Source organism: Fringilla coelebs (genome assembly GCF_963513975.1).
Source record: "Fringilla coelebs genome assembly, chromosome: 26".
Lineage (NCBI taxonomy): Eukaryota > Metazoa > Chordata > Aves > Passeriformes > Fringillidae > Fringilla > Fringilla coelebs.
The window spans coordinates 905,581-926,725 of record NC_140052.1 but is presented as its reverse complement, the minus strand read 5'-3'; the positions used below and the strand labels follow the sequence as shown (position 1 = coordinate 926,725).

General features: G+C 56.9%; 2 protein-coding genes across 2 annotated transcripts; both read left to right on the top strand.

Annotated features, from left to right (window-relative positions):
- Positions 1-1,249: 1,249 nt before the first annotated feature.
- On the top strand, positions 1,250-7,652 carry TACR1 (tachykinin receptor 1; the record flags this gene model as incomplete). The annotated part of the gene is made up of 5 exons (XM_084221883.1): positions 1,250-1,647; positions 4,059-4,253; positions 6,371-6,521; positions 6,611-6,807; positions 7,358-7,652. The coding sequence occupies 5 exons, from the start codon at positions 1,250-1,252 to the stop codon at positions 7,650-7,652; spliced, it is 1,236 nt and encodes a 411-aa protein (XP_084078009.1).
- A 5,965-nt stretch (positions 7,653-13,617) lies between these two features.
- NCAPH (non-SMC condensin I complex subunit H) lies at positions 13,618-20,660 on the top strand. Its single transcript, XM_084221944.1, has 17 exons — positions 13,618-13,749; positions 14,017-14,107; positions 14,359-14,451; positions 14,956-15,094; positions 15,488-15,606; positions 16,026-16,215; positions 16,436-16,527; positions 16,662-16,846; positions 17,008-17,156; positions 17,326-17,432; positions 17,588-17,710; positions 17,962-18,069; positions 18,473-18,631; positions 18,965-19,063; positions 19,318-19,400; positions 19,717-19,792; positions 20,248-20,660. The coding sequence occupies exons 3-17, from the start codon at positions 14,404-14,406 to the stop codon at positions 20,305-20,307; spliced, it is 1,737 nt and encodes a 578-aa protein (XP_084078070.1). The 5' UTR covers positions 13,618-13,749; positions 14,017-14,107; positions 14,359-14,403; the 3' UTR covers positions 20,308-20,660.
- Positions 20,661-21,145: the final 485 nt, after the last annotated feature.

Sequence of the window (21,145 nt, the reverse complement as noted above, 5' to 3'; positions counted from 1 at the left end):
GGGGGCCGGGGGCCGGCGGGGGGATAAGGGGAGGGGACAGAGGGCACCGGGAGAAGGCTGTCCCCGGCCGGCTCTGCCCACCCCGCTCTGGCACCGCCCGCGCCGCCCATAAAAGCCCCGCTCGTGCCTCGCCCGCCGCAGTCGGGTCCGCGGCACCGGCTGCGCCCCGAGCCCGCGGCTGGGCCGGACGGAACCGCCGGCGGCCGGGACCGAGCGGCGATCCGCAGCCCGAACAGGAGAATCCTCATCCCGAACCGCCCGCATCCCGAACCGAGCGAGGATCCGCAGCCCGAGCCGCGGAACCCGCATCCTGAACCGGGCGGGGAGCTGCATCCCGGACCGGGGAATCCGCATCCGGAACCGCCTGCATCCCGAACTGACTGCATCCGGAACCGGCTGCATCCCGAACCGAGCGGGAATCTGCATCCCGAACCGGGGAATCTGCATGCCGAACCGGGGAATCTGCATGCCGAACCGGCTGCAGCAGGTACCGAGAGGAGCCGCATCCTGAACCGGCTGCTTCCCGAAGCGACTGAATCCCGAACCGGGAGGGATCCGCGCCTGCTCTGCTGCACCTGCAGCCCAGTTCGGTGCCGAAGCGGGCAGGACCCGCACCCCGAGCCAGCCGTGCCATGGCCGCGCTCCCGGCTCCAGCTGCCCCCGGACACCGGAGGGACCGGAACCCCAAACCCTCTGCACCCTGACCCAGACGGGTTCTGCACCCCAAACCTGCTGCCCCCAAACTGGGAGGTGCCCATGCCCTGGAGCAGCCACGCACCCCAAAGTGGCTGAGCCGGCAGGGCCCTGCCCCTGCACCCCACGGGCCAGGCACTGATCCAACTGCAGCCTAAACCAGCAGGGATCTGCACCCCAAATTGGCTGATCCAGCAGGGATCTGCACCCCAAATTGGCTGATCCAGCAGGGATCTGCACCCCAAATTGGCTGATCCAGCAGGGATCTGCTCCCCAAATTGGCTGATCCAGCAGGGATCTGCACCCCAAATTGGCTGATCCCGGTTCCTGCACCCCAAACTGGCTGATCCAGAAGGTCCCTCACCCCAATTTTACTGATCAGGAGGTCCCGCACCCCAATTTTGCTGATCCGGAGTCCCTCACCCCATATTTGCTGATCTGGAGTCCCTCACCCCAGTTTTGCTGATCTGGAGTCCCTCACCCCAATTTTACTGATCCAGAGGTCCCTCACCTCAGTTTTGCTGATCCGGAGTCCCTCACCCCGATCTCCCTGGCCATGGATGAGTCCCCACCGCTGGCGGCCGAGCTGGAGCTGGAGCCCCTCAACGCCTCCCTGAACGAGTCCTGGACCAACCCGTTCGTGCAGCCGCCGTGGCAGGTGGCCCTGTGGGCCGTGGCCTACGCGCTCATCGTGGTGGTGGCCGTGGTGGGCAACGCCGTGGTCATGTGGATCATCCTGGCGCACAAGCGCATGCGCACGGTCACCAACTACTTCCTGGTGAACCTGGCCTTCGCCGAGGCCTCCATGGCCGCGCTCAACACCGTGGTCAACTTCAGCTACGCCGTGCACAACGAGTGGTACTTCGGGCCCGCCTACTGCCGCTTCCACAACTTCTTCCCCATCGCCGCCGTCTTCGCCAGCATCTACTCCATGACGGCCATCGCGCTGGACAGGTCAGTGAGGGGTCAGTCCTGGCCGGAGCTGGGGACAGGTCAGTGAGGGGTCAGTCCTGGCCGGAGCTGGGGACAGGTCAGTGAGGGGTCAGTCCTGGCCGGAGCTGGGGACAGGTCAGTGACAGGGTCATCCATCCCTGGCCAGAGCACGGGGACAGGTCAGTGAGCGGGGTTGGGTTTTCCCTGCCCAGTTCCTGCCAGATCCCACTGGAGCCATGATCCCAAGCTCAGCTGGATCCTGGATCCCACTGGATCCATGATCCCAGATCCCACTGGATCCATGATCCCAGACCTCACTGGATCCATGATCCCAAACTCAGCTGGATCCTGGATCCCACTAGAGCCCTAATCCCAGATCCCACTGGATCCATGATCCCAGACCTCAATGGATCCATGATCCCAAATCTCACTGGATCCATGATCCCAAGCTCAGCTGGATCCCAGTGGGACTGAGGGACCCCAAATCCCCAGAACCCCCAAGATGTCCCTTCCCTCTCCCAGGAATCTGGGGTCAGGGACATTTTCCCCTGGAGCCCCAGGACAAATCCTGGCTCCAGAGCCGCCCCAGGGCTCCCTCTGAGCCTTCAGATTTTTCCAAGGCCCAGTTCCCGGAGCCAGCCAGGCTCTGCCCCTCTCCCTGTTCCCAGGGAATAAAGGGAATTCTGGCAGGGATCCGGGAGGGGGAGGACGCTTTTCCTGCCCTTTTCCAACAGCTCTGGAGCTGCTGGCTCTGGGATTCCCTGTGGGAAGCAGGGCTGGGGGTGGGTGAGGCTCCCGGGTGTTAAAAACAGCCCCAGGTTTGTTTTTGTCACCAAATCCTCTCCCTAAAAAAAATCCATGGGCATTGAGGCAGTCATCAATAAAAACCAGGATACTTCCAGCTCCTCTCCCACGGTGTGGTTCCAGGAGGATCTTTGGGATCAGCTGGAAAAGCCCCTTTGGGGCTGGAATGAATTCCAAGGATTATTTTTTGGGCTGAATAATTTAATTTACAGCCTTTGATCGACCCTGAAAAATCCAGGAAAGCAAATCCAGGGAAGCTGCAGTAAAACAGGGAGGTCTGGGAGGCTGGGGCTGGAATTTTTTGAGGATTAGCATTCCCAAAAAATCTTCCTGCACCTGCAAACCCTGAAGAGAGACTTGGTTTTCCCAAAAAATCCAGGCTCCCATCTGGAAACTGCAGCTCCAACTGCATCCCAAATTCCAGCCAAGAATGGGGAAGGGAACAAACCCCAAACCCCATCCTCAGTCCCTCCAAACATTGGGAAAATTCTTTTTCCTGTGACTGGGAGCTGACAATGGAGCTGAAAGGCAGAAAAAGCAGGAATTTGTTCCAGAAGCCTGGGAGGGAGGATTACCAGTTCCCAGAGGTGGAACTGGGACTGGAGAGAGCTGGAACTGGCAATGGGGAGAACTGGGAATGGGATTGGGAATGGGCAGAGCGGGGTTGGGGTTCCAGTCACAGCCAGGATGGAGCTGGAATTCCCAATTCCCATCAAAAATCAGGGAAGCAGCATGGAACAAGCCTCGTGTTCACAAAGTTGTGGAATGGGTGGGATTGGGAAGGACCTCAAATCCCACCCAGGCTGCCCCAAACCCCTCCAGCCCAGCCCTGGACACTGCCCAGGACCAGAGGGCTCCCCAGGAATCCCCCGTGGGAAATTTTGTGGGATCCATCATGGATCCATGCGGGATTTTTGCTGGAAGTTTCTTCATCCCCTCCTTCCCCTGGAGCTGCTCCAGCCCTGGGCACGAAAGAAAAACAGCCGGAAGTTGTTCTGAACACTCGGGACAATGGCAGGAAATTCGGGATCGGGGCTGGCACTGCGGGAAGTGCCTCAGGAAAATCCCAAAGAATTCAGGGCCTCCCTCGGCTCCCAAATTCCCGCCCCATCCTTTGTGTGCCCAAAGGGAACACCGGGATCTCCCAGCTCCCATTCCCACTGTTCCCAAAGCTGGAGAACATCGGGATTTTCCAGTCCTAATTCCCACTTTTCCCAAAGGGAACACTGGGATTTTCCAGCCATATTCCTGCTGTTCCCAGACCCAGACCTCTGGAATTTTCTGGCCATATTCCTGCTGTTCCCAGACCCAGAACCCCGGGTTTTTCCATCCCTAATTCCTGCTGTTCCAAAAGCTGGAACATTGGGATTTTCTGCCCCTGATTCCCACTGTTCCCAGATCCAGAACCCCGGGATTTTCTGGCCATATTCCCGCTGTTCCCAGAGGCAGAACCCCGGGATTTTCTGGCCATATTCCCACTGTCCCCAGACCCAGAATCCCGGGATTTTCTGGCCATATTCCCGCTGTCCCCAGACCCAGAACCCTGGGATTTTCTGGCCATATTCCCGCTGTCCCCAGAGCCAGAACCCCGGGATTTTACCCCAGATTTTCCCGGTTTTCCCGCGCAGGTACATGGCCATCATCCACCCGCTCCGGCCGCGCCTCTCGGCCACGGCCACCAAGGCTCTGATCGGGCTGATCTGGCTGCTGGCGCTCCTGCTGGCCTTTCCCCAGGGATATTTCTCCATCACTGCCGAGCTCCCGGGACGCCTCGTCTGCCTCGTGGAGTGGCCGGAGCCCGGCGGAGCCATGTCCGGGAAAACGTGAGTGGGAACGGGGAAAAACGGGGGGAATGGAGGGGGGAAGGGGAAAGGGAAAAGTAAAATGAAAGGAGCAAAAAAAGAGGAAAAAAAGAGGTGTGCAAAGAGGAAAAGAAGAGGGGGGAAAAAGAGGAAAAGGAAGGGAAGTCCTGAATTTCCAAAGGGTCTGGGAATGGTTTGCAAGGGGAGTTATATGTCAGGTGTTGAGGAAAAAAAGGAGGGGGAGGAATAAAAAAGGGAATGAAAAAGGGATTTTAAAAAAGGGAATAAAGAGGGGATAAAATAGGGAATAAAAAAGGAGCTTGTGATCTCCAGCCCTGAGGAGGGAGGAACTGGGGCTGTGGAATTCCACTCTGGAATTCCGGGCCAGGTGTCAGATCCAGGAGTGGCCAGTGCCAAACCCTCTCCGTGTCCTTTGTCACCTCATTCCCAAAGTGGCACTGTTCCATCCTCGGGGGCCCCTTCCATCCCAGAATATTCCCAGATTCCCAGCCTAGAATGAGGCAGCTGCTGATGGGGATGGATTATTCCAGTGGCTTTTCCAAAGGCTGATCCCAAAGGAAAACAGCGCCGTTAAATCCACAATGGATCCACATCCCACGCTCAGAAAACTGGGAAAGGAGATCCCTGGCAGCCTTGGGATGGGCAAATCCCAAATAATTTGGGGATTGGGAGGTACTGGCAGCTCAGTGGCGTCTCCAATCCTCGGGAATCCCACGAGCAGATCCCAGGATGGGATTTTCCTGCCCTAAATAACTCGGGACAGGTGTTTGGGTCATTCCAGAGGCGCCATTCCAGCCCTTCCCCGCTCCATGGCCTCAGAGTGGATATTGCAGGAACGCTCCGGTGGCAGCTGCTCCATTTGCGGCGCCAGGAGGAAAAAATTCCATCCCTTCTCCAGTTCCCAGGAAAAACAGGGAGAAAACCCAGGGAAAACAGGAGAATTCCAACACTTCTGGGGGGAATTCCTTTGGAAAACCTCTGGGGAGCACAACCCTGCTGTGCAGAGGGTACCAGAGCTGGCTTTTCCCTGGAAAACATCCCTGGTTTCAGCCAGAGCTGAGATTCTGTGGGATTCAATCCGGCCATCGATCCCTGCTTCCCAAAGGGATCAGGAATTCCATTTGGGGTTTTGAGGGAAGGGAGAAACACCTGGATCCCTTGGGAATTCAGGGACATCTCGTCCATGCCAACATTCCCGGGATTCCCAGGGAAAAGGAGGTGGCAGCTCCATCCTCGGGCATCCCGGGATCCTCCATCCCACACCACATCCTAAAACCCTCCCAGCTGCAAACCCCAAATCTCCCGGAGTGCTGCGATCCCGGGAATGCTGCAGGCAGAGCAATTCCCAGTGCTTTTCCAGGCCTGGCATCCCAAAAGGATTCCTGGAGCTGTCTGGAACGGCTCTCGGAGCGCAGACCCCTCTGGGAATGGGGCTCTGCGCTGCTGACGTTATCCCGCAGCTCCTCCAGACATTCCTGCAGCGCTCTAAGGATCTGGAATTCCATGGGAACCGCAACCAAATCCTCCTCCGGAGCCGCCGAGACGCCTCTGGAATGAGGCAAACGAAATCCAGCCCCGCCAAGGCCATCCCAAATGGAATTAGGGCCGGGAAAATCAGATTGCGGTACCAAGCAGCAGTGGGGCCGGGGCCAGCCCCGTTCTCTGAGGGAGAATTCCCAGAGCCGCTCCTCACCCTCTGGAGCCGGGATTCAACCTGAGCTCCCAGGAAGAGGAGCAGGAGCAGGGCCTGGATTGGGTTCCAAATCCTTGGGAAGATAGAGGAGCTGGGATCCCAAAAAGTTTTGGGAGCTCAAAAATCTGCCCAGAGGTGCCAAAGCCTTGGGAATAAAATTTCCACTAAGCAGGCAGGGTTTGGGAAGTTTTCCAAGTTTGCACCTGCCACGTTTGTGGACTCAGGTTTTAGGGAAGAGAGGATTTTCCAGGATTTTCTGCAGGGTCGGAGCCTTCGTCCCCTCCTGTGCTTAAACCTGGAATTATTGGATTTCCATTTAAACCAACTCCTCTCTAACAGAAGTCCTCACTGATCCACGGCATTCCCAGTGCTTCCATGGCATTCCCAATGCTGGATCCTCAGGGATTATCCCGTTTTTTTCCAGGTACCACTTTTCCATGACCGTCTTGCTGTACCTGCTGCCTCTGCTGGTGATCGGCTGCGCCTACGCCGCCGTCGGCCGCACGCTCTGGGCCAGCGCCATCCCCGGAGACTCCTCTGATCGCTACCACGAGCAGGTGTCGGCCAAGAGGAAGGTGAGGAATTCCAGGAGGGACTGGATCCAGGATTCCTGGCCAATCCCAAACAATGGGAGTGGCTGCAGCATGGCTCTCTCCCGTGGCAGGTGGTGAAGATGATGATCATGGTGGTGTGCACCTTTGCGCTCTGCTGGCTGCCCTACCACGTCTACTTCACGCTGCAGTACCTGCGGCCCCAGTGGTACCTGCAGAGCTTCATCCAGCAGGTGTACCTGGCCGTCATGTGGCTGGCCATGAGCTCCACCATGTACAACCCCATCATCTACTGCTGCCTCAACGACAGGTGGGAGTGCCGCGGGGCTCGGGAACGTGGAGTGGGGTCCCGAGGAGACGATGGATGGGGTTTTTTTGGGATGGCTCTGTCCCACCCGGTGCCACTTCCAGCAGGGGTGGGGGTGGCACAGTTCTCACCTGGAGTCTTTCCTAATCCCTGTGGATTTTGAGGGCAAACATCAACTGAAACGATCCCAACTCCTTATTGGGGTTTATGGGGGGGGGGGTCCATTTCTCAGGGGGGTTTTCCATTTCTCTGCGGATTTTTCATTTCTTGGAGGGTTTTTCTTCTCCTCAGTGGAAGATGGCAATTTTGTAATGTTTAGAAAAGCTCAGCTTTATCTCCCCCTTCCTTTCTCCATCTCCATCCCATTCCTTTGGCCATGTCCATCCCAATTCCTTTGTTCATGTCCACCCCAATTCCTTTGGCCATCTCCATCCCAATTCCTTTGTCCATCTGCATCCCGTTCCTTTGGCCATCTCCCCATCTTTCCCCATCCATGCCCTCATCCATCCTGTTCCTCTGGCCCATTCCACGCCTGTCCTGTCCCTGTGGCCAGGTTCCGGGTGGGATTCAAGCACGCCTTCCGGTGGTGCCCGTGGGTCAGCGCTGGCGAGTACGAGGGGCTGGAGCTGCGCTCGGCACGCTTCCTGCACACGCACAGCTCCGTGTCCAAGCTCAGCCGCATGGACACCACCACCGTGGCCTCGGCGCTCGGCGTGGCCGACGACGAGCTGGACGAGCCCGGCCGGGCCGAGCGGCTCTCCCTGGACATGACCTCCAACGGCTCCTCCCGCAGCGACTCCAAGACGGTCTCCGAGAGCTTCAGCTTCTACTCCAACACCCTGACTTAGGGGTGTCCCCTCAGTGCCACCTCAGTGTCACCGCCCTGCTTGTGCCGTGCTGGCGTGTCCCGTGCTGTTTTCCTGTCTCTTTTCCTTGGGATGAGTTCCGTTGTAGGGCTGGACACCAGGAATGTTTTCACTGCCTGGCCGGAGATGGAGGGGATGAAGGAACAGGACAGAGCTGCGTTTTCCTCCGGAATTCCAACGCTGGCCGGCGCTTCTGTGCTCTGTGCGAGGCAGGAGGGACCTCTCGGTGCATCCCACCCCGTGGAAAACAGCCCCGTCCTGCACCTCCCTCCTCCCATCCTTAATGGCATTCTCCCTGCTGGAGATCCAGGGGGATCTTGAATCCCAAAATCCCAAAAAGGCTTTTTCCAGCTGCATGGGGGAATCATCAGCCACAGCGCAGATTTTGGGATTCAAACAGGCCTGGCCCTGGTTTGGGTCTGTTTGGCAGAAGAACCGCGGCGCCTTTGGAAGCCGCAGCCAAGGATCCATCCGGGAGCCATTCCCATTGTTCCCAGCACTTTTCTGGGATTGCCGTGGATGCAAGGCCTGCCCCGCCCATCCTTGTCTTTATTGTTGTTTTTGTTTTCTGTCCCTCGAGGGCTCCTCACGGCCGAGCGTTCCGAGCGTTCCGGGAGGGAAGCGCAGGATCCACTGTTTATCGAGTGTTCCCACAGGGAATGACGGGATTTGGGTTTTTTGGGATTTCCGCGTCCTTGCTGGAGCCCTGGCGTGAGGTCACAGAGCCCAGCCTGGGAACTCCTGGGGTTTATTTCCCATTAAAATCTCCATAATCTGAAAAAATTCAGATTTTCAGCCTTCAGGGGCCCTTCCAGCCTTCCTGATTCTGGGATTCTTGAATTTTGGGATTTATTCCTCTCCCAAACCCTGCCCCAAAATCCTGTGTCCAGCTGAAAAATGGACACAACCATTATAATGCAAAGTTTAGCATGGGAAACCCCCTTTTCCTTGGAATATCCACCCCAAATCCCATCCCTGTGGAATATCCACCCCAAATCCCATCCCTGTGACTCTGACATCCCTGGGGAATTCAGGATGGTGGCAGCAGGAAGGAACTTTCTGGGATGTTCTTCCCAGGGGAGCATCCCAAGAGAGAGGGAACCCAACTGTCCTTCCCAAAGCATCTCGGGATTGTCCCAGTGTGGATTTTCATGGATAAAGATTCCTTTGATGTGGAGAATGGTTCATTATCCCTTAACAAGGGGAGGAGGGGTGGGAGTGGGAAGAGGTGGAAAAGCTAAAATTCCATAGAAAAGATGGATGAGGGGTATGGGGGCACCCTCAGTGGGAGGGGTTTGCCCTGAAATGTCACCAAAACAGGAAAAGGAGTAATTCCCAAAATTCTTCCTCAAATTCAGGGCTGGGATTCTTCCCAAATCAGGGAAAAGGCTCCAATCCCTCCTGGAGCGCGGGCAGGGCTCAGGGCCGCTCCATTCTCCAGGCAATTCCTGGCGATTCCGGTGTCCCTGATGGATCCCTGGCTCCTCTTCCCGGGCTGGGCTTCCCAAATCCCGCTGCTCCGCTGGAACGCGCAATCCTCCGTGCATTTCCAAGCAGGATATTCCAGGTGGGAATTGCGGGAGCATCCCACCCCCGCCGGCAGTTCCGGCCGACTGGAATTCTGGAGTTTAATTAAAGCAGCGTTCCCGGGCTCAGCTCAACCCCACGGGCCCGGTAAACTCCGGCTGTTGGTTTTCTATCAGTGATTTTATCCGGGAAAAAGGAGGGAAGGGATAAATATCCACATGTTCCTGGCTGAGCTTCCCATGAACGCTGGGTTGGATCCCCCTTCCTGGTGGGATTCACATCCCAATGGAGCCATTTCCTTCACTAGAATTATCCCTTCCCAGCAGGATTCAGATCCCAACGGAGCCGTTTCCTTCATTGGGATCATCCCTTCCCAGCAGGATTCATTGGGATCCCATCGGAATCATCCCATCCCTTTAACAGGGCTGTCCCTAATGGGGAATTTCACCCCCACCCCATAAAATGAGGCACAAAACTCCCCCTCTGCCACACAAGGAAAGGGAATTGCACATTCCCGGGGCTTTGGGTTATCCCTCCATCTCCAATTCCTTGGGAAACACCCCAAAATCAGGGCTGACCACAAAACAACCCCAAATTTTGTCGGTTTTGGTGCTTTCCAAGCGGGATCTGCAGCTCTGAGTGAGCCCATCCCGCTAAATTCCCTCTCTGGTTCAGCCTCATTTCCATGGATGCATTCCAGCATTTTGCATAAATGTTTGCTTAATGCTGAGTCCAAAATATCCCAGAAAATAAAAATCCCCGAGAACTCAAGGCAGCTCCCGGCTCCCGGGGCGGATCCCGCAGTTTCCATGGCACCCGGGGGGCTCTGGGATGCTTCCCAAAAAATCAAAGCTCAGGGAGGAACAATTTGGGTTCTGGACATCTGGATGGAAGTGAATTCACGTTTTTCAGGAATGCCCAGTTTCATTTTTGGGGCAGATTCTGGCAGATTTGGGGTTCCTGGAGGGTGGAGAATTCCAGCTTGTTCCCAGCAGTAATTAGTGTTAATTACCCTGGTAATTATTGAGCTCTGAACAGGAGCTGCCAACAGCAGCAGCGATTGGGAACCAACCCGGGCTGGGTGGGAATTTTAGGGTGGGAAATGAGGAATTCAGTTGGATTTGGTGTTTCCAGGGCCGAGGAACCTCCTGGACATTGGAAATTCCAGAGGGAAAGAGGGGGAAAGAGGAGAGGGAATTGTTTCCACAAGGATGGGCTTAATTAGAAATTAATTATTCATTGGAGCAACCAGGGGTTGCAGGAGGATTTAAGGAATTCTGGGGGATCCACGCTCTAGCCAGGATTTTTTAGGAAGAAATTCCTCCCTGAGGGGCTGGGATGGAATTCCCAGAGGAGCTGTGGCTGCCCCTGGATCCCTGGGAGTGTCCAAGGCCAGGATGGACAGGACACCAAAAATCTGGGAAATCCTGGGATTTGTGGCAAAAGAACTGGGGATAAAACACAGGGAATGAGAGCACCAAAGGTCAGATCCTCACTGCTCATTGGGAGTGAGGGGCAGGAGAAGGGATTGGGACCATTCCCAGGGAATGAGGACCAGGAGAAGGGATTGGGGCCACCCTGAGGTCTGTGACACTCCAGCCTCTTCCAGAGCATTCCCACTAAAGGGAAAAGAATCCATCCCAGCTGGATACAAGCAGCACATGCAGCAGCCAGGCAGAACAGAGCTTCCCAATGAAATCTTGGAAAGATCCAACCCCTTTCCCTCTCCTGAGCTTTCCCTCACAGCACTGGGGCCGCAGCCGGAGGGGATGGACACGGCCCTGGAAGAGGAAAGCAGGGGGAGAATGCCCTGAAATCCCAAATCCAAGGCCTTTTCCGGGCTTCCATTCAGGGAATGGGCAGGGACGGGTCGGTTGGTCCCAGGGTAAAAATCCCTGCCCCTTCCATGGTCATTCCCTGCCCATTCCTTGCCTGTTCCAGGCAAGGTCTCCAATCCCCATTCCCTCCCCTTTTCCCACATTTCCCACCCCACAGCTCAGGCACATCCCGGTGCCTCAAATCCTCCCAAGCCCAGCTGGAAAAGTCCTGGCAGCTCCCGAAGGAACCCTCCCTGCACCCAGGAGCATCCCCACATCCTCCCAGGATTTTGGGAATGCAAACCCCTCCGGAATGTGGGGTGCTGGGAATCGATTCCTGGCAGGATTTCTGGAGCCGGGGAGGGATCACAGTGCTTTGTACCATTGTTGTCACAGTGATCCATTCCCTCAATTCCCCCTTCCATCCAGGAACATTCCTGCTGATGCCGGGGGAAAATCCAACGCTGTTGCCAGGGCAGGAATGATTTATTCGGGCATAAAACCCGTCAGAATTCCTTGGAGTCTCCTCCGGGATGGGCTCAGCTGCAGAGATTGATTTGTTTACAGCAGCCACGGAAAGCGGGGGCTGCTCCCAGGAAAACACATCCCAAACCCTGTCGGGGATTTTCCAGCCTCTCCTGGTAATCCTGGAGCAGCCGAGGGAAGGGACCGACCCCATTGCTCAGCCCCCAGATTATCAGGGGGACAAAAAAACCCCAAAGTGGTTCAGATCCTCCAGGTCTGGGAATCGGCCGGGGCCTCCCGGGTGCTTGGAATCTTCCAAGGAGATTCCGGGCTTCAAGCACTGATTCCTTTGCCATTTTTGGGGTTGGGTGAAGGCAGAGCTGAGATCCCTCCGGCTCCGTCCTGGCGGGAATGGAGTCTGGCTCCAGAGGGACAGATGGAGCCACAACATAACTGGGACTTGGGGGTTGGGGATCACCCTAAATTCACATATTCCTTAGGAAAAATGGAATTTTCCTTGTTCGGTTCCAGTTGATGGATGGCTGTGCTTGGAATGGGTTCTATAAAAACCCAACTGTGAATTGAGCCCAGGAAGGGCTCAGTTGAGGAAATGGGATTTTCTTTGTTTGGTTGATGCATAGTTGTGTGTGGAATAAAAACCAAAGTGTGGATCAAGCTCAGCTCTGGAGGGTGGATGGAGCCAAAATAAAACTGGGATTTGGGAGTTAAGGATCACCCTAAATCCACACATTCCTTAGGAAAAATGGGATTGTCCTTGTTTGGCTGATGGATGGCTGTGTTTGGAAGGGGTTGTGTGAAAACCCAGCTGTCACTCCTGTCCTGGGGACAGCGCTGGACAGTGTTTCCTTGGATCAGCCCTTCCCGGGAGCCTGGAATATCCTGGATAGGGACGCCATTCCCTAAAGCCAGGTTTTCCCCCTCGGGAGATCCCGCGGCTCCATCCCACGCTGGAGCTCGGATTTGATAATCCCAAAGGTGTTTTCCACCCTCAACAATTCCATGGTTCTGTGATCCCTTGGCTGCTCCATGCGGGGAGGGGAAATCCTGGGAACCATTCCCGCGGAGATCAATCCACGGCTTTTCCTCCTGCTCCATCCAGCGGCTCGGCCGGGAAAAACCGCCGGGAAAAACGGCGGCACCCAGCGGCAGCATCCCTAAACCCTAAATTCCGTCTGGGAATGCCGGAAAAGCTCCTGCTCCCGGCGGAGTCAAACCGCTCTTCCCAAACTTTGGAACGCGATGGAATTCCCAAGCTTGGGGACGGATCTGGCACATCCAGGCCATCCTAATTATTTCCTAAAGCTTCCAGAGCACGAGGGATGCTCCAGAAGGAAAAGCCGTGGATTTCCTTCCCTCTTGGTGGAGCTCTGCCTCAGGCACAAAGATCGGGGCTCTCCCAGGAGTGTCTCCCAGGGATGTGGGACCTGGAGCCAGGTGAGGGTCACAGGGAATGCGGGAATGGACCTGGAGAGTGACAGGGAATGTGGGAACACATCTTGGAGAGTGACAGGGAATTTGGGAATTACACCTGGAGAGTCCAGGAAATGTGGGAACACACCTGGAAGGACAAAGGGAATATCGGGACGCACCTGGAAGGGAAGGCCTGGATGTTGCACTCAGTGACAAGGTGGGGATCGGGCCCAGCTTGGACTCAGTGATCCCAAAGATTCCAACCTCAGCGATTCCGGGGTTAGCGGCGCTACTCTGGCGGCTTCTCCTCCTTCCGAGGCGGGGAGGGTTCCAGGGCAGCATCGGAGGCTGCTGACCGCGCTCCGGCCCCGGAATTAGGGGGGGAAAGTCGGAAATGGCGAGACCGCCCCGTCCCTTCCCGGGCCCCCTCACGGCTCCCTCAGAGCGAAGCCCCGCCCCCTTCGCCCTCACGACCGTTACTGAGCGCGCGCCGCCGTTCAAACCCGCCTCGGGGGGGCGCGAGAGCCGCGCGCTGATTGGCTGTCGGGCAGGCACCCCGAGCGCTGATTGGCAGGAAGGCGCGGAGGAGGCGTGGCACCGGGGAAGGCGGGCTCGCCCTCCGCGCAGCGCGGAGCCGCAGCTATGGCTGCCCGCAGCCCCCGCGCTGCCGCCACCGTCACCGCCGCCTTCCTCTCCCCGACCCCGCGGGCCCTCGGCAGCACCGGCACCCCCGTGCTCGCTGAGTGCCCCGGCAACGACGATGAGCGCGAGAGGCGCCAGCGCCGCCGCTCCAGGGCTGTGGACTCGTCGCTGCAGGGCCTCGGCTCCCCATCGCTAAGGTAGGGGCGGTGCGTGATGCCCCCGCTGAGGGGGGAACGCGGACACCGACCCCGCCGGGCCCGGGCTGAGGGGAGAGCCCGGACACCGACCCCGCCGGGCCCGGGCTGATGGGGGAACACGGACACCGACCCCGCCGGGCCCGGGCTGAGGGGGGAACGCGGACACCGATCCCGCCGGGCCCGGGCTGAGGGGAGAGCCCGGACACCGATCCCGCCGGGCCCGGCCTGAGGGGAGAGCCCGGACACCGATCCCGCTGTGTCCCGCAGGACCGAGAGCTGGCAGCCGCCGCTGCCCCAGTGGACCAACGCGCAGATCTCGGAGCACTACAGCACCTGCATCAAGCTCTCCACCGAGAATGTGAGTCGGGGCGGCCACGTTTGGGCCCGCGGGGTTTGAGACACCCGGGGCTTTAGCAGGTTAAGGGACCGTAAAGGGGTGTCTGGTCCCAGCCAGGCCATGGATTCTGTCCACAGCGTTGTGGAATATCTCTGGGCAATCCTAGGAAAAAGTTCCTGTGGCACTTTTTCCTGCCTGTTCCTCTCATCCCATGGCTGGACCCCGTGGGTGTCCCTGGCCAGGGGAAGGGTTCCAGCTGTGCTTTCTTGCAGAAAATCACCACCAAGAACGCCTTTGGGCTGCACCTGATCGATTACATGACCGACATCCTGAAGCAGAAGAACTCGGAGCTCACCAACTTCCAGGTCAGAGGGGTCCCTGCTGCTGCTGCTTCATTTCTGTTGGATCGTGTCCTTTTCAGACCCAGAGATGGGGCAGCTGAGAAGTGTTTCAAAAACTTGTACTCCGTTTTCAGTCTCACGTGAAGGGTGAGACAATACAGATGTTATAATTCATGCTATTACAATCAGAAGCCCACTATTTCCTAATTACATTATGATTCATTATTCTATTCTATTATATGTTATACTATACATTAACCAAAAGACCTACAATTAACAAACCAAAACCACTGCACAAAATTGGCATTTCTAAACAATTCCTAACGGATTTTTAGCTGCAATCCCAAAAAAAACCCCCAAACTATGGGGAGAACACCCTTTGGGGAGTCCATAGCTTTCACTAAACCCTTTTCCTGTTATTGTATTTCTCTGTCCCGATTTTCCTGGGGGTGCAGAGCACTGGGGGTCACTCTGGGATGCCCCAGGTGGGGATTTCCCTGTCCAGCTGGGAATTCCCTGTCCCTGCAGGTGGCAGCCGGGACTCTGGACGCCAGCGCCAAGATCTACGCCGTGCGCGTGGATTCCGTGCACGCCGACGCCTTCAGGGTCCTGGGCCACCTGGGCAAGGAGCCACCCCCTGCCCGGGACCCAGACAGCCCCCAGGAAGGTGGGAATTCCCTCTTTTCCTCCCAAAAAAACCCAGGCATTCCCTCATTTCCCACCCGGGATTGGGGGGAGCCTCGGCGCTCTTTGGGAGTTCTGAAGAGGTTTGGGATTAATTGGATTAATTGGGTTTTCCAGGGGTTGGGAGATCCCAGATTGGTTCTCCTGGAATGCTAGAGCAGGGAGGGTGGGAGGAAGAGCTGGATCTGTTGCTCGGTGATTTCAGATTGCACTTTGGGGCCAAACAGAATCCATAAAAAGCCAGTGGAACATTGCTCATGCCCACAGATCCTGAGGAATTTCAGTGCCTGCCGTAGTTTGCAAATTCCAGGTTTTCTCCCTCCTTTGGGGTATCCCAGCCCTTCTGAGGTGGAATTTGTCCTTCTCCCTATACCAGACTCCAGCCCAGCCCCTGAGGCTGCCAGGAAGGCTCAGCCAAAGAAGAAGCAAAGCTTCAAAACCATCGAGCAGAACCTGAGCAACATCAACGTGCCCGAGGGCAGCCAGAGGGCTGAGGTGGGCCTGGGCTGCTCCTCATCCTCCCTGTCCCTCTGTCCTGCTCCTCATCCTCGCTATCCTACTCCTCATCCTCCCTGCTCCTCATCCTCGCTATCTTGCTCCTCATCCTCCCTGCCCCTCTGTCCTGCTTTTCCGTTCCTGATTCCCACCTCCATTCCCTGATTCCCTTTCCCCAATATCCATCTCCATTCCTGAGTCCCATTCCTGGATTCCCACCTCCATTCCTGATTCCCTTTCCCCAATATCCATCTCCATTCCTAGATTTCCGTTCCCCAGTTCCCCTCTCCATTCCCCGATTCCCCTCTCCACTCCCCCATCCTGATTCCCACCTCCATTCCCCGATTTCCATCCCCATTCCCTGATTCCCCTCTGCATTCCTGGATCCCCATTCCCTGATTCCCCTCTCCATGCTGCAGGTGGATCCCATGTTCCAGCGAGCAGCCGCCTCCTTCGACGAGTGCAACACTGCCGGCATTTTCCTGACGGGGCTGCGCTCCCAGGACTTCCAGAGCCGGCTCCTTTTCCACTCTGCCATTGTCCCTCTGCCCTCCTCAGAGAGCCTGACCCTGCCCAGCTCCCATCCCGTCACCGTGCCAGCTCTAAAAGGTGAATCCCAGCCTTTCCCAACCTTTTCCCTGCTGTTCCTGCCCTTTTCCCTTGCGTTTTCCCTGCTCGGATCCTGCTCGGGCTGCTGGAAAAATGGGAATTTGGGAGGTTTGAGGTCCTGAGCCAGATTAGGGATTCCTGATCCAAGTGGGGATTCCTGATCCAAATGGGAGATCCTGCTGGGATCCCAGGAATTCACTTGTATCCCACCTCTCCACAGCCCTGCTGGCCCCGTGCCTGGAAAAATGCCGGATCTGCTCCTCCCTGGCTGGATTCCAGTTCACCGAGTGGGATGAGGAGTCCAACGATGAGGTGGGTGGGAATCCCTGAGCCAGATTAGGGGCTCCTGAGCCACATTCCTGATCCAGGTGGGGAATTCCCAATCCAGGCAGGATCCCTGATCCAGGCGGGATCCCCAATCCAGGTTGGGAACTCGTGTGTTGCAGTCGGTGTCGGCGCTCCTGGAGAAGTTCCGGAAGAGCGAGCAGGCCTTCGATCCCAACCTGGATCCCGACAGCGAGGAGGGCGAGGGCTGGGCCCCCTGCCAGCCCGAATTCCAGCCCGAATCCCCAGCTGGGGATGGGAGCCGGGAATTCCAGCCTAACGGAGACTCCCTGGGCCACAGCAAGAGGTGGGGCTGGGATCCAGGGATGAGGACTGGGCTGGAATTCCAGGGAGGAATTCCCAGTGCCAGGGAGGAAATCCCGGGAATGCCAAGGGAATTCTGAGCAGGGATAAGAAATCCCCTGGGAATGCTGATGGAATTCTGAGCAACTGCCATTCCTTTTCCAGGAGCACTGGAGCTCCCCTGGGAGAGGGGGACATTGGCACACTGAGCCTGCACGTGTCCATGAATCCCGGGGAATATTCCTACTTCAGCCCCCGCGTGCTCTCCATGTGGGCCGGCCCCGAGCACTGGCGCTTCCGGCCCCGCCAGCCCCGTGAGTGCCCAGGGCAGGGAGTCTTGGAATTCTGGGCTGGGAGGGGCTGGAATCCTGGAATTCCAGACTGGGATGGGCTCAATCCTGGAATTCTGGGCTGGGAAATGCTCAATTCTGGAATTCTGAGCTTTTCCTTTTCCCTTTCCCCTTTTTCCCTGCTCTCCCGCAGCAGCCTCAGGCCTGGAGAAGGATTCCCGGCAGAAGATTCCCAGGAAGGTTTTCGAGCTGGATTTCCAGGAGGACATCGACTTCGAGGCCCATTTCCAGAAGACCAAGGTCCCCATGGAGCCCTTTTCCCACAGCAGCCTGAAATTCCCGGGATTTGGGCCGCTCCAACCCTGCCCCTTCCCAGACAAAACACTCCCTGTTTTTCCATGGAAAGCTGGTGCGGTTTCCCGTTGTTCCATGGAGCTGTCCATTCCCATTCCCAGGCATCCATAACTTTGGCCAAATCCATCCTGGAAAGCCAGAACAGCCGGAGCACCACGCTCCCTGCAGACTTCAACTATGACCCCCAGAACCTGGGGCAGCTCTTCCTAAAACCCCTGCTTAAGGTGAGAATTCCCAAAAGAATTCCAGGGAATTATCCTGGGCAGCCATTCCAGCAAAGTGTCCCACGGAATTACCCCAAGGAATCATCCCAGGAATCATTCCCAGCACAAACCTCTCCTCACCAAACCCTGGGAATGTTCTGGATGTTCCCTGGGGCTGCTCACACCACAAACCCTCCTGGAAGGGCAAAAAGGGGGATGAAGGGCCAAGGCCCAGCCTTTTCCCAGGAATATTTTGGAATCTTTTCCCCCAGCTCAGCCCGAGCCCGGATCCAGTGGGAGCCTTGGACAGCGAGGCTGGAATTGAGGATTATGACTACAACAACCCCAATGACACCTCCAACTTCTGCCCTGCCCTGCAGGTACAGCCTGGGACTGGGGAACTCCTGCTGGGATAAAATCCATGGCCAGAGAATTCCTGAGGGGAGCAATCGGAGCTGCAGGGCCCTGATGGTGTCCAGCCTGGCCTGGATATTCCCAGGGGTGGGAAAACTTTGGGATTTCTGCTTCCTGCAGCTGCCTTGGCTTCAGCCTTAGCCCAGTTCCATAGGGATGAGCCAAACTCCATGGGATAAGCCCCAATTCCATGGGATAAACCCCAATTCCATGGGATAAACCCCAATTCCATGGGGATAAGCCCCAATCCCATCAATAAACCAAATCCCATGGGGAAGCTGGGCAGGAATTCCCACCTTCTGGAGCAGCTCCTGCTGCCTCTGGCTCCTCCCAGGTGACTCTGGTGTCCCCCCCTGTGTCCCCTGGCAGGTCCCTGACAGCGATGACGATCCCGATCCTGCGGAATTCCCGGGCCAGGCGGGGCTGTTCCCACTCCCGGCTCATCCCGAGGCTCCGGAGCACTCCGGGATCAACGGCGGGAACGGCCCCAGCTGCGGGGAGCTGGAGCTGATTGCTGAGCCCCACAAGGTCACTGGGAGCACTGGGAATGGGGACTGGGATACTGGCACTGGGAATGACGGGAGGGACTGGGAGCACTGGGCTGGAGATTCCTCACTGGGACCGGGAATTCCTCCCTGGGCTGGGCTGGAGCAAAAACCTCTCAGCACCTCCAAGGTTAAAAATCCCAGGACACCCCTGTGATTCCAGGGATTGCCAGGATTGGCATTCCCAGAGGAACAATTCCCAGACTAAACATTGGGATTGGCAGCGAGGCTGCACTCGCTGCAGTTCCCATGGAAAATCAGGAATGCCAGTTGTTGTGGCTGTGATCCCAAGGATGATCCCGGATTCCCCCCTCAGATCCATAAGATCCCCATCCAGTACGCCAGGACAGCCAAGAGGATGGACATGAGGAGGCTGAAGAGGAACATGTGGGAGCTGCTGACGGACCAGGGAGAGGTCAGGAAGGGAAATTCCTGCTGGCAATTCTGCAGGGCTTCCTTCTCAGTTCCTGGGATCAGCCCCAATCCCATGGGAAAAGCCCCAGTCCCATGGGGATAAACCCCAGTTCCATGGATAAACCCTAATTCCATGGGATAAACCCCAATTCCATGGGATCAGCCCCAAGTTTCCCCCTGGCCAGGATGGGCTGAGGTTCCCAGGCGTTTTCCTTGGAATCTGGGGGCTCTGCATTCCTGGATTTTCCCTAGCAGGGGGAGGAGGCCGAGGAAGGGATGGAGGTGAAGGTGGCTGGAGAGAAAATCCTGAGTGACCTCACCAAGGATCTGCTGCACAGGTCAGGAATGGGAATGGGAATAATGGGAATGGGCATGGGAGAATCCTGAATGGGAATGGGACAGGGAAAATCCCAGATGGGAATGGGAGTGGGAAAATCTTTAATGGGAATTGGAATGGGACAGAGGAAATCCAAATGGGAACAGGAATGGGAAAATCCCTCTGGGTGTTGGGATGGTAATGGGACAGGAAAAATTCCAAATGGGGATGGGACTGGGACCAGGACAGGGCAAACCCCTGTGGGTGTTCCCAGGGAGGAGCCCAGTCCCTGCTCCTGGGCATTCCCAGGCTCTGATCCCGATCCTGCTTTTCCACAGGCTCCCTCCTACCATGGCCACCAACCTGTCGGTGCCCTTGGCCTTCGTGTGCCTCCTGCACCTGGCCAACGAGAAGGTGAGAGCAGGGAGCCATTCCCACCAATCCCAGTGACTCCAAGGAATGCAGCTTGGTCCATCCATCCCAGTTTTTCCAGGGAATACAGCTCATTCCCAGTTTTTCCAGGGAATGGGAACATTCCCAGCTCGTGCAAGGTTTGTCCCTCAGAGCTGTCCCAAACATTCTGGACTCTGGATAAGAGAACAAAATCCCAGAATTCCTGAGGCTGGAAAAGCTCTCCAAGGTCACAATGTGCCCAATTCCCACTGGGATTCCTTCCACATCCAGGAATTCTTTGGAATTCCTGCAGGGATGGAGACTCCAACCCCCTCTGGGGGCCCCTTCCCATGAGGAAATTCCTGCTCTGTCCCCATTCCCTGGAAAAGCCCCCAGGCAGGGCAGAAGGAGCTGGGATTGTTCCCAAGCCTCATCCCAGGGGATTTAATTCCAAGGCTTTTCCTTCCCATTCCCAGAATCTGAAGCTGGAAAGCACCGAGGACCTGTCAGATATCCTGGTGAGAGCGGGGGACTGACCCTGGAACCACTCCAGATCCAGCAGGGGATGCTGAGAAATCCCAAATCCCTGGGAAGGTTGGGATTCAGGGATGTCCTGACTGGACAGGTCCAGCAAGGATCCATCAGCTTTTCCCTGGGATTGGGAATTCTGCACTTCACTGTGAACCCAGGCTGCTGTGTGTCCAAAAATTTCCTCTCTGTATCCCAAAATTTCCTGTCTGTCCCAAAGTTCTGTCTGTCTGTCCTTCCCAGTTTGTAATTCCCAGCTTTTGGACTGACTGTTACTCCTGGTCCCCGTTCCCTCCATTCCCTGGGATTATTCCCTTTTTTTTTACTGTTTTCAAGGATAATAAACTTTGCACACTTTGGAGAGGGGCCTGGAAGGAATAATCCTGGAGTGGGGTGGGGCAGCAAATGGGGACAAATCCCTAAAAAAAGGGAATGCAGCGATCAGAGCCTGGAGCAGCAGCCGGGAACGAAATCCAGGAACCGATTTGTGGGATGGGATCGATTCTGGGATCTCTTCCTGCTGAGACCCCTGGAATTCTGCTCCTGCTGTTCCTGGGGGTGGAGTTCCCTCGGGAACACCCAGAGTCGCAATTCCCGACCCGCCGGGCTCTGCCCGCGCCGCTCCCTCGTTCCTCCCGGGATTTCTCCGCTCCAAGGAGCGGCCGGCGCTGCCTCCCGGGGCTCGGGGATCCCGCCGGGCTCCGGGAATGCCGAGCCGCTCTCGGGGCTCCGCGGGGAGTCCGGGAGGGACGCGCGGGCTCCTCCCGGGGATGGGAATTCCAGAGGCTGCTGCTGCTGCTCCGGGGATTTGCGCTCCAGGGGAGGATTTTCCAGGAATTGATGCTC

Coding starts and splice junctions, on each gene's coding strand:
- NCAPH (XM_084221944.1), top strand. CDS start 14,404: ATGACCGACATCCTGAAGCAGAAGAACTCGGAGCTCACCAACTTCCAG. Junction 15,095..15,487: donor CCCAGACAGCCCCCAGGAAG/GTGGGAATTCCC, acceptor TCCCTATACCAG/ACTCCAGCCCAGCCCCTGAG. Junction 19,401..19,716: donor ACCAAGGATCTGCTGCACAG/GTCAGGAATGGG, acceptor GCTTTTCCACAG/GCTCCCTCCTACCATGGCCA.